Here is an 18,869-nt window from a genome sequence, read left to right as displayed (position 1 = left end):
TTTGGGGACGGAGCATAATATTTATTGTAATAGAACAGCTAATAACAAGCTAATTGTGTTTTGAATCCCACAGGCAAAATATAAAATAATCTAATGAAAGCAGTAAGTGAAAGCTCAGTTCACACCCAAAGGCCTTAACATAAAAATACACGGGTATACTTAAAGTAAATATAAACACCATTCATGCCAAGAACACATTTTTAAAAGTCGTGAAAGAATAGCACAATCCAAACCACAACTATATCAACAATGTTGTTGGAATCACTTTCTAAGCTTTATATTTCAGCTGATGAACAATAAAACCATTGACAGCCAATCAGAATCCATCTGGCTTTGAAGAGCTCGAGCATTTAAAGAGGCAGACGACATAATTACGCAGTGTGTGCTGACTATAACAGAACGTTATCATCGGTTGGTACTGATGCTAATATAGTTATATTTATTGCGGTGTGAGCTGGCCTTTATAATGATGTTTGTCGATGCGATGCTTGGATGTTATGAGTGGTTGTCAGCCAACAGTTTTTGGTTTCCAGAATGTTCTGGGAATATTAGTTTTTGTAACAAAAATAACCAAAGTTCCTGGAATATTATTGTTTGGTTCCCCAGAACTATCCGAGTAGTTTTTAGTGCATTTTAGTTGTTAGAGGCCATCCACACAGAAAATGTGATTGCGTTTCCATTGATTTCCATGTTAACACGTCTAGATGGATGTATTCAACTAGCGTCTCGTGCATGAGGCCATTCTAAAAACACAGTGCTTCTTTTTTAAGATTTCTTAAAAGTTTAACTTAAAAACACAGAGTAAAAACAGGTTGAGACCATGTGTTTTCTCTCATTCCACAGCGTAAACTTTGATGCAAAAGCACATTTTGTGTGAACAGCCCGTTTGGGTTTTGTGGGTAGATGCTTAACTCAAGTCAAGAGCTGAGACGTCAAGTCTCAATGATATACTGGTTGAATTATTCCACTTAAGGCTGGGATTGGTTTATTGCAGCCCTGAAGAAGAAAAAAAGCTTTTCAACAAACCCTGTGATTTGAAGTATCATTCTAGTCTGCAGCAAATGGTCCAGAATTAGTTTATACTTGGTGTTTATGAGCAATAGCATGGCTTAGCAAGCACTACTATTAAACATCAAAATAAGATGAAACATTCAAAATGGGGGCATCTATCTTCTGTTAAGTTTACAGGGTTCACATGCTGTTAACAACATCAAATAAAAGCTAAAAGAAAGAACTACAATTTAAGACGGCATGTTGAATAATTTTACTTGGATGGATTTTTTTTTCTCCGATTATATAAAGAAAAAATAAGAGTTATTGATTTATGGAATTTCACTCTGATATCCAAAGGCAGAAAAAAGAATAACATGAAACGGTCCACAGAGCAGACCATGACAGATTATATTAAAAACTATGCATGTTTATTAATAAGTTAATCAGTCAACATAAATTCTATTATACATACATAAACATATAAAACAGGTTGGAGTGGTAGTGTGATATTAACACAGTCCTGAGTAACATGGCAAAATACACTTTCTTTTCACTTCTAACTTGTTATAAAAAGGTCTGCCATGTAAAGATGACAAGCTGCCTCATTGTCCATTAAAAAAGTCCCAAACTATTAAGAATAATAATGACCCTAGGACTACAGCAATAAAAAAAAAAAGATCATCAACACTGCTCTACACATTGGCTTTGGTGGCATAATTTTACCTTTGACCTTAAATAAATGCACAAGAACTTCCCTTTTTAGAAGCCCAAGAAAACATCTTCTGGACTGACCTCAGAGACATTTCTGACTCAACACAAAGTTTCTTCAGATTTGATTAAACAAGAATCTTCCACGTGACATCCCTGTTTTATGTCAGCGCAAATGTGACAGGCTGCGTGAACCATTTCCTTCGCCGCTACTCCTTAAAGCTCACACTTCTGAAATGTGAAGTTAAACACGGGTTATTTTAAATCATACAAGCGTGGTTATGAACATCACACAAGAAATGATGTCTGCCGCAGTTTCCCAAGGCAATCCTCACTTTTCTGCCGTCTTGTCTATGGAGCGTTCTGGTGTGCGGAGGATGGAGCGCTCAGGAGAAGCAGGCCGGGGACTGAGAGAGGTGCTGAGAGGAGAAGAGCTTCGCAGTGAAGAGAAAGATAAGCCCTGTCTGCGCATTTCCTGTACAGCTCTCTCCCTACCACAGAAAAACACTTACACACATTAATCAACATTTCACAAACCAACATAGCAAGATCATAGCAGCAGGCACATACACACAAAAACCTCTAAATACATTTGAAGTTCTTTCAATACTGAAATGTATTTACTAAAATAGTTGAGTGTCATTAAAATTTGATTAATTTTTAAAAGTTTTTATTTTAACCTATTATTTGCCTCATTCAGACTGATGCTTATTAGGGTATTGTTCCTTTAACAACATGCTCATCTTTAATTTGTGTATGTTCATGGAAGACTATGTAGTAGATTCTGGATAAATTAAGAATCACAATGTTTTGCTTTCAAAACAATTCTGAACAGACAACTAAACAAAAAATAACGTAATTTTCTAAAAGTTCTGGCAAATGTTAATTGCTGCAGTCTATTTAAAATGTTTAATGAATCTGTGAATACAAAACATTTTTGGTTTGAATGAATGTTTCAATGACTCACTCATAAATACTTCATTGCTTCATTACTGGATGAATCTGCTTTTTTTAGATGAATCTCTAGATGAATGTTTTGCAGTACTGTTGCCACCTGGTGGCGTAACGATGTAATCGACACCTCTCTATTACTCTTATTTACTCTAATTTGATCACTTCCGTAGACATCAGGATTTATAGAGCTATACACTTTTATCCCAGTTCTTTTGTGATAATATGAATATTTGTAACAGAAATAATGATACTGTGTGGTTGAAAACACTTAAGCTATTTTATACTATACATGACAACTGCTCTCTCTGGCAGCGCCCACGCAGGTCCGCTGTGATTTTGTCAAAGGTTTAATAGACAGAATTGTTGTCATTTAGGAATAACATTGTGTGGCTGTTTGAATCGAGATTGCGTTCTTTTAACGATTAAAGGGGTGGTATAATGCACCTTTCACAAGATTTCGCACCGTTTTTGTGTCTGTCCCTTTAAATGCAAAAGAGCTGCTGCTCCCGGCACAGAGGGCGGAGCTTCAAGAGCTCGTGTCCTTTTACCTCACACAGACATGCACTGAACATTTCAAAAACTTTTAGCTTTTTATGTTCAAACCGGAGTCAGAAAGATGGAGAGACTCGAGAAGAAGTGACAACATGTAGACAACATTTCTGAATGGTTATTTAGTGAATTTATTTAGTTTATGAGTAGTTATCTTCTAGTCATTGATTAGCATATTTTGTCTTGATAATCTATAAATCACGTTTCTGGGGGCGGGTTTATGTAAATGTTAGGGTTAGTGATGTCACTAACCCGGGAGGAATGTCGTGTAGTCCCTAACAGCCGTTTGTTGTAGTCCTTAAAAAGCAATTTTTTAAAAAGAAAATATCTCCCTTTGCTTTGAACTTTGAGCGTTGTATCTTTGCAGATGTTGTTTATGCTCAAACAGCAACATTACACACTAACTAAAGTTAGAAAAGTGAAATAATATTCAACCACCCCTTTAACCGTACAGCTCTACCATGTAGACTATTCCAAATGGTCCAATGATGGTAAGAAAGTTCAGTAGTTTTAGTAATAAAGCCTGGGTCTCACCTTTCAAAGCGCTCAGTGGTTAGCTGTCTCTTGAGGATGTCCATTTCTGTCTGTAGCTGAGACACTTTTCCACGCAGCTGAGAAACCTCTCTGGCATGACCAACCCTACGAATACACACATTTTATTTGAACAAATACATTGTTATAACCAGTGTTGTTTTGTAACTGTGCTGGAGAGACATCTTTATCTGATTGATATCTGTTTGTTTCACATGCTGCTATCAGTGATCACCATGGCAACTGCACACTTGCACTAGGCAACACTATTGAGAAACTGCTTGTTTGGAGGAAAGCGAACATTCAATGGACTCTTTATGCAGCCTTAAAGAGGACACAGTCCTCAGTGTATCCCATAAACAAATGCTTTACAGTTACCCTGTATAACAGACTCTTAGAGGAAACAATAAAAAAATGTGATATACATTGGCAGAATTACAATACACATTGTATAATTTATATATACATATAGATTTATAGCCCTCTGATATTTTAGAGCGCTGTCAGTTAAAAACAAACATGTAGTTTGCTCCCCTCTAAATGACCGGGTGCGGCTTGTTTGCCTCCATCTGTTCTTTTTCCCAATAATCCCTCCTTCAGTTCTCTGGACAACTTGTGTACAGAAGCTCCGTGGTCTCTATTTTTCAAATGCATTTTGCACGAGTGTAAAGTAGGGCTGTCCCCGACTATGGATTTTCATAGTCGAATCACAATCGTCATGTCTTGCCTATAGTCGACTAATAGTCGAATCATGTGTATGGGGGTGGGGCTTTAACGTTTCAAAGCCGCGATGTACAGAAAATCACACAAAGATATAGAAGAAAATGTATAAAAAATTTTTTGATCAATAAAACTAAGAAATAACATAAATAACTCCAGAAAGGCCACACTGCAGATTTGCATTTCACATGCAAATCAAATTAAATCGGCTAAATTACCTGTGCGAGCAGGCCAGCCTACAGCACAACATCAATGCACCGAAAAAATAAACTTTAAATTAGAACAGAATATACCTTTCTAATAAATAAAAATACAAAACGAAATAAATCAGAATCAAGTCACAGGATGAGGAGCAAATGTGTGCAAAATGCCTAAAGTGCAGGGGAACATATATTCAAAACACAAGCCACAAATAGTTAGATTAGATAACCCTGACAGATTAATCAATAAAATAAAAATAAAGAAATTATTAAAATAACGATAGTAGCCAGAATTTTCAACTTTGTCTTTTTAACTGCAGAAACAACAATAAATGATAAACTGGAGAGGCAGTCTTTTTAGCTAAAAATGTTCACAGCATCCAAAAATAAAATTAGAACCGGCTGAAAAGTTTTGAAATCACTTGTACCTGATCGAGAGAACAAATCCTGAAAGTCTTTCACTCTGTCTGTCCGTTGGAGTCTTTTCAAATTGTGCGCGCGGATAAAATACATTCTAACGTGAAACGCAGTCTATGCGTGAAACATGTTAACGTTGGCCGGCAGAAGTGCGATCATGGTTTTCCTGATGCTAAATCCAGCCTTGGAGAATATCCTTTCTGATGGTGTACATCCACACTTTAGATTTTCTTATCCCAGACATTGTTAAAGATTTAAATCCTTGCCGCGAAGACGCTCCTCTGTCGGTCACGGATTGAAAGTGAAACTTAAATCTGTCACGGGGTGTTTGGATTTATTCACGCACGTTAAAAAATATTTATTAAAAGCTTCTTTCTTTGCACATTTTTATATACAGCATTATCATAATAGGCTGAATATTAACGTATTGACAGAAAACCGGTAGTTCTATATGAAATCAGACATTGAGCGCCCTCATATAGCCAAAGTGGCATGATCCTCGTTTCATAACACCTCTGCGAAGATTCGACCGTGAGATCGGTAGTCGAATCAGGCTCCTCCTATCGAAGCATCGAATCTTCGACTATTCGGGGTCACCCCTAGTGTAAAGTGACATCACTGACGTCACTGACGAGGGTCTCCGTGCCTAATGAAATTCGATTATGTAGTAGTTGTAGCCCTACAGATCAGTGTGTGGAGCATCTGCTTATGTTCTTCCTATTTGTAGATATCATTACAGTTTGTCCTCTTTAAAACACAAACCAATGATGTAGTTTGATCTATATTTTGATATGTTATTATTATTCTCATACACCACCATTCAAAAGTTTGGTGTCACTAAGATTTTCTTTCTTTCTTTTTGAAATAAGATATTATTTTTATTCAACAAGGATGCCTAAATTGACAGTAAAGACATTTATAATGTTTTTCTATTTCATATAAATGCTGTTCTTTTGAACTTTCTATTCATCAAATAATCTTAAATGTATCGTGGTTTCCACAAAAATATTAAGCAGCACAACTGTTTTTAACATTGACTATAATAAATAATATGTTTCTTGAGCACCAAATCAGCATATCAGAATGATTTCTGAAGGATCACGTGACACTGAAGACTGGAGTGATTATGCTGAAAATTCTTTGCATCATTACATTTTAAAATATATTTAAAGTTGAAAATAATGATTTGAAATATTCAAAAATATTACAGTTTTTAATCAATTAAATTCAGCTTTGGTGAGAATAAGAGACTTCATTAAAAAAAAAATCTTACCAACTAACTTTTCAACGGTAGTGTAATAGTAACAAAAAATGATAAATGGCTCTTTCGCTTATTGTTTTTCCACTTACGTTTTGCTGTCAGCGAGAACGAGGCGGTCCTTCAGCACTTTGAGCTCAGACTCTTTCTCGCTGGCACTCAGGTGCGTCTGAAACTCCTTCTGTCGATTGGTGGTGAGCAGAGTCTCAAGATTGCGTACCGTCAGATGCTCACTGGCCAGCTGCTTTTTCAGAAGCTCTGTCTCAGAGCGCACATCCTCCAGTTCACCCGTCACCTGAGTTTGATGTTAAAAGGTTAGTTAGTCGCACATTCGCTCATTTTTAAACCCTTTCTAAAGATGTAGTTGACAGAGAATGGTGTGAGTCTTACTCTTTCCAGCTCCATGCTCTTAGCCGTCAGCTGGCGAATGGTGAGCTCTTTGCTGGAGTCGAGCTTAACGCACAGTTCTCTGACAGAGGCCAGATCTGCCAACACTGAGTCTTTCTCGGCTCGAACCGCCTGGACCTCCTCTTCCAAACGAGACATTGCCCGTGCCAGCGATGACACCTGAGCTTCGTATGCTTGCACAGCGTTCAAGTGCTGAGGCAATGGAAAACATTTAGCGTACGTTTACATGACAACGATGTACTAAAAAACGGAAAAGTTTTTCCTTTTTTCACGTACAGACCATCAACTTTGTCAAAACGATCCCCATTCACACGGATCAACGAAAACGACTAAAAAAAGCTGTATTATGCTCCCAGGCCAGTAGTTGGCGATGTCACAAACCCCCTGATGGGGGTTGCCTATAGTAATATGCATGACGTCATAGTTTTCACAAATTCGCTTCCACAATAAAAGTATCGTTTTGACAAACTTGCACTTTGAAACCTATTTTCAAGTTTTTCAGGCCTCAAAAACGCCACTGTCGTGTAAATGAGTTTTTAGTTGAAAATGGTGTACTCCTCATGCTCAGTCACTTGTACCTCCTGTATCTCTCTGTCCTGCAGTGAGACTCTCTCTCTGAGGTGTCTGCGCTCTGTGTCGGATGAGAGCAGCTCCAGTCTAATAGAGTTGTTTAGCCCTTCAGCCTGCTGCAGCTTCAGCTCTCTATCCTCTGAATCAGTGTGGATGGTTCGAAAACGCTCCAGCATGTCCCTGTTCTCCTGTTCCTAATACACAACATGGATAAAACAGCGTCAGTGCAAAAATACTAAATGAATACATATGCATTTGATCTGCATTGATAGTGAATTTAATTTAATTCTGCATTTAGCTGAACTTTTGCTGCTTTTCCAATTAGTATTTTTACTTTTATAAATGTTTCCATGAAAATAATTTAACCCTTGATTGAACAATGGCACCTTTAATCAAACTGCTTTTGCCAATGTTTAGCCACTTGATTATATGTACTAAAATTATTCTACCATGGGTAAAGGAGGTTTCAAGAAACATTTTAAGTTTAACTCTGAGAAAATTACTGTAATGCACATTTTATGGCTCATTAACATATTCGGTTGATATATATATACATTTTTTTTTTTTTTACATTTTTTAATTATAATATGCATCACATAAATGTATCACATAAAAAGGGAATATTGACATGATTTCTGTCTTTTCAATTCATTGGAGTTTTTTTTCCTTCCATCTCTCACCTTGGCAGCCATCAGGCTTTCTATCCGTGCCACCTCAGAGATGTATGAGTGAACTCTGAGCTTCAATTCATCCCTCTCGTTCAGAGCTTCCTGCATCTCTGCGTGCACAGCCTGGAGAAAGAGACACAAGAATGTGAGCATGTGTGATGTTTATGGGTCACAGATGTCACGTCAACAGGAGTGGGTTCACTTTTATCATCTATGAAGGTTGGGAAGAAGAAAAACTAACTTTTTTTTTTTTTAGCTGTGAGCAGCTTTTTAACTGTTATAGCGCCACCTATGGTCCGATCTTCATAAAAGTTTGAATGCTTGTTTAGAATCATAAGTCGCATTTACTCACCTATTTTAGTGAAGTTCTGAGTTTTCATTTAGGGGTAATAGGCTTTTGTGTGCACTTGGCCACGCACATTTTCTAAATGACACTGTTATAGCTACACAGAGTAAAGTTCTAAAGGAGCAAAGGAGCTACACGCTTGAACCCATAAAATGCTAAGCAAAGGTCTACTGGTGTGTGTACCTGGTTTTCTCTGGTCATGGTGGCCAGATCATCCTGTAACCTGCGGTTCTCTCTCAGCGCGACCTCTCTGTCTCGACTAACCACTGAGAGTTCCTCTTGTGATTGGTCCAGCTGTCTGCGCAGGCTAGCGATTTCCCTCTCTCGACTGCTCAACGCCCCGTTCAGCTGACTGAAATACATGTCATACAAGACTTTGAAGGCCTTCTATTCCTTTCCAAAAATGCAGAAACATCCCATCATTCTGAGATCATACATTTTATTACTCACAACAGAAAAAAGACACTTACTCCAAAGAGTTCTCCAACTCTGTGACTGTTAGTCGGACTTCCAACAGAGTCTTTTCCTGTAGATCAAAACGAACTTTTTTAAGCAGTACCACAAACATTTTCAAGAATTTTCTCAATGCAACTAGTTATCTTCTGTGCAAATATTACCAAACATTCTGTATTGAGAACAGGGCTGTAATAAGATGTGTGCTGAGTATCAGCAGTACCTTCCTTTGGATCTCCTCCTGTAGCAGCACCACCCTCTCAGTCTTCTGGTCCACATCGTCCTGCAGGGAGTCTTTCTCTCGGTCTAGAGATGCTATTGTCCTCTGCAGAGTCGCAACCTCATCTTTCTGAGATGATCCATGTCTACTCAGATCAGCTGCACAATAAACACAGCATTTAGAAGCTTCTTTCTACATACATTTTACATCATCTATACAGTAAAATGTTGCATGATTTCACACCAGAACCAGTGAAATTTCACAATTTTCAATATCATGACAAAATGAATCTGCTATTGAATGCAATCCTTTAAAAAAAAATATATATATTAGTATAAATATTAATTATTGAATTTAAATTAGTATTCAATTTAAACAATGGCATGTTGCCTTCAAGCATTTCTTAGTTTATGTAAACATTGCTTTTACCTTTTCAATTATTTAGATAAACACCCTGTAATAACAGGAAAAAATTAGGGTAAAACTTTATTTAACAGTGTCCTTGTTACACGCACTTACTATAATAATAACTGTATATTATGCATAATTACAAGCAACTAAACCAACCCTGTATAAGTAGTACAAGCTGTTAATTAATATTGCTCAGTGCTTATTTATGCAATTACACTGTAACAAGGACACTAATGAAGTAAATAATGTGTAATCTAAATTAGTATTGGCTTAGTACTGAAGTAACGTTACTTCTGCCACCCCTAATACAGATATGCATGAGAATAAACAGGAAAGAAGAGACAGAATAGCTCATTTGCATAAAGATGTGCATTTGAATAGATTAGAAGAGTACAACACTGTAAGAAATACACGCACTGATTTTCTCTTCTAGTTTGTCGATCTGTTGGTGAGCTGCCTGCAGTTCATTGGTCTTCACAGATAATCTGTGCTGAACATCTGAGAGAGACTGCTCCATCTGCTCCTGCAGAAGCCTAAACGCACACACACAAACACATTCTGGGTGGCACATATTTAGGCACAAGCACGACAGGCAGAAATGTTCGTCTACAGCAGTGGTACACAAACACACACACAGACCTGAGCGCACTGCTCTCGACTCGGTGATGTGTGGCCTCCTCTACGTTCTGCACCATCACTGCTGACTGAGTCTTCAGCTCCTTCTCAACAGCAACACGACACTCCTTCAGCACAGCAACCTGAGTGCGCAGATCAGCCTTCTCTCTCTCCAGCTACACACACACACAGTAATGCATCATATTATGACATATTTAGATGGGTTTATGCTACCTAAAACTAACCTCATATTTAGGGCAAATTCATTAGTGAGCATTACTTTGCCCTGTCCACAAAGAGAGACAGACCACTTTGAAGGATGCATGTGCATTTTTTACACCCTAGACGAATTTATATATTGTCCGAATGTAACGTTGCATCAAAATTCATGTTTATAGCTCTTAAGATTGTTGCAAATTAAACTTGTGTCAAACATCGTCTTTAATCCAACTTTATTTCAACTCGCTTTTTCTGTGTGCCGTTCAAGAAAAGCAAGCAAAAAACATGAAAACACTAATAATGTGCTAATAATATACTAATATACTTGGGTTCATGAGAGCAATTGAAAGTTTTAAAATCCTCAGATCTCGAAATGATTCAGAACAACTTGTCACCCAGTATCACATGATCATAAACGGCAAATTATTTCCTTGTAGTGACCTTTAAATGTACAGTTCACAAAGTGTCTTTTAGAAGGAACATTCAGGGGGATTTAGATGCTCACATTCATTTGGAACAATCCTACAAGGAGCGTCTCTTTCCTGCAGAGCCCTTCAAGGGCACAAAAACGGCATTTGGAGCTGACATGACTAAACACACTGGTAATGTTTGTGAAACTATAAACAGTTCATGCACTATTAGTGTTGTACCATCTCAATGGTGTTCTCCAGGTCAAGAATCCTGATCTGCTCCTGTTCTCGGTCTGTAAGAGATGAGCTTTGGGCAACCTGCAAAGAGAGAAAAAAAACCACTAGCAGCTTTATCTTGGCAACGCTCCCCTTAACACACAGCTATACCACTCACCACTCAAGTGCAGTTTAGAAGTGCTTTGCGGAATTTCAAACTCACAACTTCAACCACAGAAAATTGCTTGTCCACAATTGACAGCAATTTATGGTCTTCAAAAAAACCCACTAAAATAAATACTCATTTGCAAACACACACACATACCTTGAGTCTGTCTCTAAGCATATCTCTCTCAGCAGTAACTCTCTGGAGTTCAGCTTCAGTCTGTTCCCCGTCGTCTCTGAACCTGTGCTGGAGTTTAGAGGACTCAAGCTCCCCTTGGACACGTCTCAGCACCTCCTGAGTCTATATTTAAAACATATGAACAAATATTCTCAAAGAAAACATCTAGATGTGCATCTTAACTTAAAGGGATACTTAACCAAAAAAATATATAAAAAAAGATTTTTAGAAAAATAATCCATCTGTGAGTCCGTATAATGCAAGTGGATAGGTTTCATTATGTGCATAAGTTGACACTCCAAAAACCACGCAAAAAGCACAACAGTAATTTATACGCCCCTAGTGGATGAATTGATGTCTGCTGAAGAGAACTTATTTAAATTATCAAATTCCGGTCAAGTTATTCATGAGTTCACACTTACCGTAAAATGTCAGCACGTTGTGAAGCTCACACAAAAAGTGGATCTTCACACATGCTGATGTTTACGTCAAGCTTGAACTCAAGAATGAGCGTATGACAGTTGGCTGGAACCGAGAGATAGTAAATTATGAAATAATTTTAATTTTTGGGTGGAGTAAAACAAAATGATGCGTACATGAAGAAGCTTCTGACATCCTGGTTTCAGACAGCAAACAGATGAAGACCTTTGCAGGTAGCAGGTGGTGTCTCACCTGCCGGTACTGTGAGCTGAGCTGGTCTCTCTCTGCAGTCAGTAGTTTAACTCTGGTCTGGATGTCCTCTATGTGTTTCTCAAAGCCCAGCAGCACTGACTGTAGCTCATCCCTCTCCTTCACTACATGTGAGAGCTCTGTGTCAAAATCTCTCTAGAAAGACAAAAATAGTCAGTTTCCCAGCTAGGTTTGACCCAATCATGTGCAATATTGTTATTTTGGTAACTAATTTTAGTACTTTAAATAAGTGTCTTAAAGTCAACAATCCGTAAAATGGCCACAGAAAAAAAAAAAATCTGCAGCCTTGCTGCAAAATCATTCAAAAAAGTAATAAGTAAATGTATGCATATTGCATACAAATGTATAAATGTAAATAAATGTATATTAAAATAGGGAAAAAGCATATACTAGCATGCTGCTGAATTATGAGTGCAGAACTTGCAGGAATTACAAAAACTGTACAATCTGAAATTCAGGCCCTGCTTAAATCATTGTAATTACAGAAGTACTTGTCAGCTCCCACCTTTTCATGCCAGCTGCCTCTTCCTCTGGGGCTCCTCCCCCGGCCTGGACTAGGGGTGGGGGTTTTGTCTGTCCTGCCCCTAACCAGACGGTACCGCTCCACTTCCTGTTTATAATAATTCCTTTCCTCCTCTAAACTTTTCACAAAGGCATCTAGACGGGATGGAGAGTGATCCTTGCCACACATCCCATGCCTTGCACGCATTCGCTCTAATTCTAGAATCATCTCCTTATCTGAAACAAATACAGCACTAAAATTAAACAGGTGAATGACAAACCATATATCACTTTACCTGCAACTAATACATAAAGAAGAGTGTCACATCTCACCAGCCTGTGTCATTGCTTCTACTTTGTCCTGAAGTCTCTTTTTGTCTTCCTCCTGAAAGTTTATCAGTCCCTCCATCTTGTCATTCTGTTCTTGAAGATCAAGTAGTTGATCCCTCAGACGGTCTTTCACGTGATCTCCATCTGTCATATCCTGCAGCAAATCATTGCAAGCTTTAGACGTTTGACTGAGTCTAATGAACCATAACAACGCATTACCACTAGATATTGGCATGAGTAATCTGCGAGCAAAAACTTTGTCTGCTGTAGGAAAATTATGTTATATAATTTTGTCATTGAATCACTCACCTAAATCAGTTATGACAGATTTTTTTTTAATTGGTCATTCTTTTCTTTCTTTTTTTGTAACAAAATTAAATATATTTTATTATTGTTGTTTTGTCATTATTTATTAAATTGTATTATTGCTTAGTTTAAAAAAAAAAATCTCTGGGTTTCTGAAACAAAATACTCAGGTTATTTACATGGCATCTTTGTATAACTTAATTTTAATTTTCAGATAAACATTTTCAGATGAGTGCTAAGATTATTCAACTGCAAAATTACTCGAAATGCCCACAGGCCAGTAATAAAGAGTAGGATATCTGAAAGGATAATAAACATGCACTTCTCTCCAACAGAAAGACATTCCTGAGTCCTGACAGCAATAATATTTAAACCATCCATGTCATGTCAGGCCAGACAGGATAAATGTGCTGTTCTGAAGCAGATGGTTAATTTAACAGCTCATTTCACAAGCTGCTTTGTGGACAGTGGACCCATGCACATACCCGTCTCAATGTAGAGATGACCTCCTCCAGGTCCTCTATCTCCCGCTGTTGACGCTGAATCTCTTTCTAGAGACAACATTTTTAAAATATTAAAATCCAAGAATGAATACTTTAATACCAAATATTATTATTAATATAAATAAAAATGACTAGAATGAAAATATTACAATTAATTTATGCTGGAAATGTTTCCCCCCCCACATATAAAATATAGATATCAAATAAGAATAAGATACCATACATAAATAAGATATCAGTCTTTGTGACTGCCCAAGGCTCGGTTTACCAAAAGCATCGTGAGCTAAGTTGATCGTAGAGAACATTGGTGGCAATGGTCTCCATGATCAATTTGGGCTCACAATGCTTTTGGGAGAGGCAGCCCTAGGCTCTTTACGCAATGAAATAAAACAGCTAAAATTTAAAATTATATATCAATATATTATGCAAAAACACAGTTTGCTAATTGTTTCATTCCAACTCACACATTAAGAGTAACACTGAGGCTTCATTTGTTTACTTCAATTTTTTTTTACAAGTATTGTATAGACCCTGCTGAGATCACCTTGGCCTCTTGCAGCTCCATGTCAGCAGTCTCCAGAACCATCTCTTTGTCTTTCTCTAGCTGCAGGGCGAGCTGGTCTATTTGAGTGAGCTCCTGACACAGCTCTTGATTTCGAGCGCTCAGGTCAGCCACCTCACTAGACACATTCTTCTTCTTCTGCTGCAGTCCGTCAATTCTCTGCTCCAGGGATCTGTTGGTCTCCTGCAGATACTCTATCTGAAAAAGGAAATTAGTTATTATCAGAGGGGCGGGGTTAACGTCGACACGGAAGTAAACACCTGCAGACAGAAGGAGGTAATGGACAGGTCTGAATTAGGATTGTCAAGCGTACTGCTACTACCGGTCCCAGTCAGTACAGCAACAAAAAAACAACAAGTTGACGGTTTCAGCATTTCTGCAGAGTATGAGTATGCAGTTGCACAGAGTATGAACGCAATAGCCTATCAGAGGTGTTAGTCAGAATCGGTTTAACACACTGAAACTGCCCAAGGTTTTGTTTTGTTCAACGCAAGCCGCACGCTCGCGAATACTTTCAATATAATAATCAACAAAGTGTAAACATGCTGTAAATAAGGGATTAATTGTACTATTAAGACAGCTTTTTATTATAATGGTAGTTTTTTGCTAGAGTGCAGAATTCAGTGAGCTTGCGCTTTAGAGATTGATAGCAAAGGGAGGGTTCTTCTCTTGCTTTCTGTTTAGTTTTTCATGCTGCTAAGTACAGTACAGTTTCTGGATTGTGAACTCTATTTAAATTCGCAATTGAATCAGAAACTGGGATGACAGTGATAACTAATGGACGTGACAAAACGGCACAACATTTTATGAAGTATTTATTTCAAGAGTTTTTGGTCTGGTACTGAAACTGGTACCAAGAACAGCAAAAATGTATTGATATTGGTACCCAGGGCCGTAGCAAGGGTGGGGGGAGGGATGTCCACCTCGGTTAAAATAGAGTTAGAATGGGTGGTCTCAGTCAGGTAACATGCCTAACAAGATAAAATAAACAAAATTATCAGATGGATTTCCAGTTTACCTGTAGGTTCAAATGAGCAATAAGTTTTTCATTGCTGATGTTTTGAGCCTCCAGAGAGATGACATCATTAGGTCGACCACCATCCAGAGCTCGATTCAGACGCTCAATCTCTTTATCTCGCTCTTGCACCTGTTCAGAGCACAAAGTACATTTGTAAGGGTAAATGTTATGAATACATTTACACTGTAAATATATGATAAATAAATAATAGAGATAATATTATTTTTAGTAATAACCTCTCATTAGTGCACATATATGTGGGCTCTTGAAGGAGGTCTCAAATAAAAAGGACTACTTTACTTTACTTTAGTAGACTACTTTTCTACTTTAACTATAATGACACTCTGTCATTCTACCTAATCGATCAAGTAGTGGCTTAAGCAAAACCATTTGCTCCATGAAATATTAAAACAGCGCCTATGAAAAAGTAATCAGACTATACACAGTAATTTAATTTGTGAAATGTAGGTGTGTGCACACAAAGCACACTTACCTGTGTGTTGAGATGCTTGATTCCGGCATGCGCTCTCTCCAGGTCAAGCTTGAGCTGTGCCACTTCCTTTTGGAGCTCCTGGATTCTAAACACAAAGATTCAAGTTTTTTTTTTTTATTATTATAAAAACTGTAAAAATGATTTGTAACTAATGTTATTTATATTTATAAATTCTGTTTTTATTTTAACAAACACAAGTATATTCATTTTTAAATGTCTATTTCACGTTAATAATGTGTTATAACTGGGGAAGGCTGTCAAAATGAATATGTTAACTCAAGCAATTCATTGTTTTAAATGTTGCTAATAAATATATAATATAAATATGATGCTTTTTTTCTTTTCTTTACTTAAAAAAAGACCAAATGTGTTACCTACAAATGCATTCATTACAAAATAATTGATTTATTGTGATTCAGTTTTGTTTTCTTCCCCCACACCTGTCATCAGCCACCTGAAGAAGGTCAGCGATATAGGGATCATCTGGTAGTGCCAGAGATGGAGGGATGGGGCCACCGGAGGGTGGGAGGAGTTCATCGATCTGCATCCGCTGGCGTCTAAATGGGATTGATCGCTTCTTCCCTCCTATTTAAATTTAGTCATTGACCATAAAATGTTATAATAGCAGCATAAACAGACAAAGGTGAATACCACAGCTGCAACGTTAAATAAAACACATCAACCAACCTGGTGTCTGAACAACAGCTTGCATGTTCTTCTCCTGGAGCTGTAGGATACGCTCCGTCTTGGCTTTGCAGTCCTTCTCAAGGGACCGGACTTTGTGCACATACTGATTATTGAGGAATTTCAGATCTGATGTTTCATGGTCCAGTTTCCTGATGTACACCTTCAGCTCTGCCGACGAACAATAATGGTTACAAATAACCATTCCATGTGATTAAAAAAAAGATTAAATCTGTTTGCAACAGGATTTGAGGCATTAAACCCAATCTGTACCCCTGCTGATCCGATCCTTCTCCTCTCTTAGTTTCAAAAGCCCAAGGTGCAGTTCGTTGTTTTCTCTGACTACCCGGGCATTTTCAGCTTTATAAGGCTCCAGAAGAGCATCCACATTCCGACTCTCCTTTTCCGTTTTTCCTGCAGCAAGCTTGGCATTCCTGAGACTTTCAGTGGTGTGGACCAGGTCACTGAGAAATACATGAAAACAGATTGATTATGCTTCTGTTTCACATATTATATACAATTAGTTAATGTGTCAGTTTTTAAATCTGACACATATACAGATATGCTGGTAAAGAGCTAGTGAAAAGAATAATGGCAGGGCAAAAGTAAATCTGAACTATCTGAAAAATCTGGGGGGAAAAAATCTTTATTGTTGGATAGTATAATACTGCATACTGTAGAGAGAATTCACCTGAAGAGCTTCTCAACCAGTGGCAGACTCTCAATGGCCAGAGGCTGTCTGTAGCCCAGCTGATCTAAACGCTTCCGCAGACTGACGAACTTCCGCTCTGCGCTGGTCGTCATGGTCCTTCAACACAAATACACGCTCGTTCTAACTTACACACACAACGATTCACATGACAACAACCGAGCCATATTACATATACTGTATGACATATGAAAATAGTCAAAGCACCAGATGATTTAATATCTTTATTTGACCTTCATAAAGAATGGAAAATTGAAACCCTTGATCTATTGTTGAACTTTCATGATTTAGTAAGGTTCAAATTCTAGTAAAAACTGCCAGATTATAATTAGTGGCTTCTCAGAACCACTGAGAGCTTCAAAACAGTCAAGACAACAAACCGCTCTGTGGCAGCTAGACTCCATAAAACCCCAAACAGACTTTATTTTGTCGGCTGCCAATCTAGACAGCACTTTTGGGTGTGTTGCGAACTGTCTAGGTATCGTTAAGTTAGGCAGCTCACTAGGTTTTAAAGCACGACCATAGAGTTACAATGATCAATTTAATATTAGCAGCTACCTAAAATAAATAAAAAAATGCACAATTTTCACAAAACATACTTACTCCGACGCTTGGTGTTGTTTACGTTACTGTCAGTCTGTCTTCAGAGGGCAGTTGGCTGTATTAGCTTCAGTCTTCATTCTGCAGCATATCTGCCACATGGAAGTAAGGATTTTTCCAAGGGCAACACAATAATAAACGATGCAACAATTAACCCTCCAAAGTCAACTTCCTGTTTGTTGTTTGGGTATTTCGCCACAGCGCTTTCATTTTGTAAAGCTGCTTGAGGTTAGCTACTCATCAGTGTCTACTGCAGATTTCCTCCCCTCCCCACGGTGAACGGTCTTCCGGTGGCGGTAACACTGTTTGAAAATGGCGCCGAGGAGAAGGGAAAAACCGTCTATGGGGGAAGACCAGTCCTGCTCATTCCTATCAAACTGGAGTCTTTGAAGCAGCGCCATCTAGTGGACATTGAGTGGAAATAGCGATAAAAAGTGGACAGTATTAAAGGGATAGTTCACCCAAAAATGAAAATTCCCCTTACCCTCAAGTTGTCCCAAACCTGTATGAATGTCTTTGTTCTGCTGAACACAAAGGAAGATGTTTTGAAGAATGCTTGTGACCAAACAGTTGTGGGACACCATTGAGCATTCATTTTTTCCCCATAGAAAAAATGAAGTCAATGGTGCCCCACAACAACTGTTTGGTTACAATACAGAATGATAAATACAAAATGTATATAGGTTTGGAACAACTTGAATGGGAATAAATGATGACAGAATTTTCATTTTTGGGTGAACTATCAGTTTAAGGTATAGAATTAAGGCCTGACATATGAAATAATAGTCAGAAAAGTGTATTGAACCTTTAGACAACATTTTCCAAAAAGTTTGCACCTGTGATTTATTTTTTGTATCATATTTGATACTTGAGGCTTTTATGGCTTAAATAGTATGGAATATAGTGAGAAGATAGACCTCACATTTAAGGAAGAAAACAGCTTACAAAATAACCAAGTTGTCCAATTATTCCAGATATAATACTGCTGTGGTTAAATAAATTATGCTTGTAAATGAACTTCCATGCAAAAAGTGCTTGTCTTTTTTTTTTACCAGTAGCAGCATTGATCAGCAAACACAAAACGTTCCCCTAACGTTAGTATTTGGTTCCCGTTTTCTTTTTGCAACCATAAAAAACTTACCCAGAACATTGCAGGGTGGTTCATTTAAAATACAAGTAAATGGTGCTGAATAAATGTAAAATCTGAGTATGGCTACCCCGTGAAATAGGCTATATTATCTTATATAATGGACAAATGTAATCT

At 37.8% G+C, this 18,869-nt stretch overlaps 1 protein-coding gene across 4 annotated transcripts; it reads right to left on the bottom strand.

Annotated features, from left to right (window-relative positions):
* Window positions 1–1,399: 1,399 nt before the first annotated feature.
* Window positions 1,400–18,200, bottom strand: cep135 (centrosomal protein 135). 4 transcript variants are annotated; one of them, XM_082147077.1, is made up of 26 exons: window positions 17,609–18,200; window positions 16,988–17,104; window positions 16,570–16,760; window positions 16,300–16,467; window positions 16,053–16,197; window positions 15,613–15,697; window positions 15,120–15,248; window positions 14,084–14,299; window positions 13,522–13,587; window positions 12,734–12,884; window positions 12,405–12,637; window positions 11,882–12,034; window positions 11,192–11,332; window positions 10,891–10,968; window positions 10,046–10,197; window positions 9,824–9,939; window positions 8,999–9,153; window positions 8,793–8,848; window positions 8,506–8,674; window positions 7,989–8,099; window positions 7,317–7,502; window positions 6,721–6,930; window positions 6,423–6,625; window positions 3,739–3,843; window positions 2,037–2,192; window positions 1,400–1,932 (listed from the first exon to the last, which is right to left on the bottom strand). In XM_082147077.1, exons 2-26 carry the CDS (start codon window positions 17,098–17,100, stop codon window positions 1,911–1,913), a joined length of 3,510 nt encoding a protein of 1,169 aa, XP_082003203.1. In that variant the 5' UTR covers window positions 17,101–17,104; window positions 17,609–18,200; the 3' UTR covers window positions 1,400–1,910. The 4 variants fall into 4 exon arrangements, with proteins under 4 accessions (XP_082003203.1, XP_082003201.1, XP_082003202.1 ...); XM_082147075.1 differs by having other exon boundaries at window positions 16,988–17,132; window positions 17,609–18,199; XM_082147076.1 differs by having other exon boundaries at window positions 16,988–17,128; window positions 17,609–18,199.
* Window positions 18,201–18,869: the final 669 nt, after the last annotated feature.

This window comes from Leuciscus leuciscus, assembly GCF_965113295.1.
Source record: "Leuciscus leuciscus genome assembly, chromosome: 19".
In the NCBI taxonomy this organism is placed as follows: domain Eukaryota; kingdom Metazoa; phylum Chordata; class Actinopteri; order Cypriniformes; family Leuciscidae; genus Leuciscus; species Leuciscus leuciscus.
This window is presented reverse-complemented; position numbering and strand designations above follow the sequence as displayed.

Coding starts and splice junctions, on each gene's coding strand:
- cep135 (XM_082147077.1), bottom strand. CDS start 17,100: ATGACGACCAGCGCAGAGCGGAAGTTCGTCAGTCTGCGGAAGCGTTTA. Junction 9,940..10,045: donor GTCGAGAGCAGTGCGCTCAG/GTCTGTGTGTGT, acceptor GTGTGCGTTTAG/GCTTCTGCAGGAGCAGATGG. Junction 6,626..6,720: donor AGAGCATGGAGCTGGAAAGA/GTAAGACTCACA, acceptor CATCAAACTCAG/GTGACGGGTGAACTGGAGGA.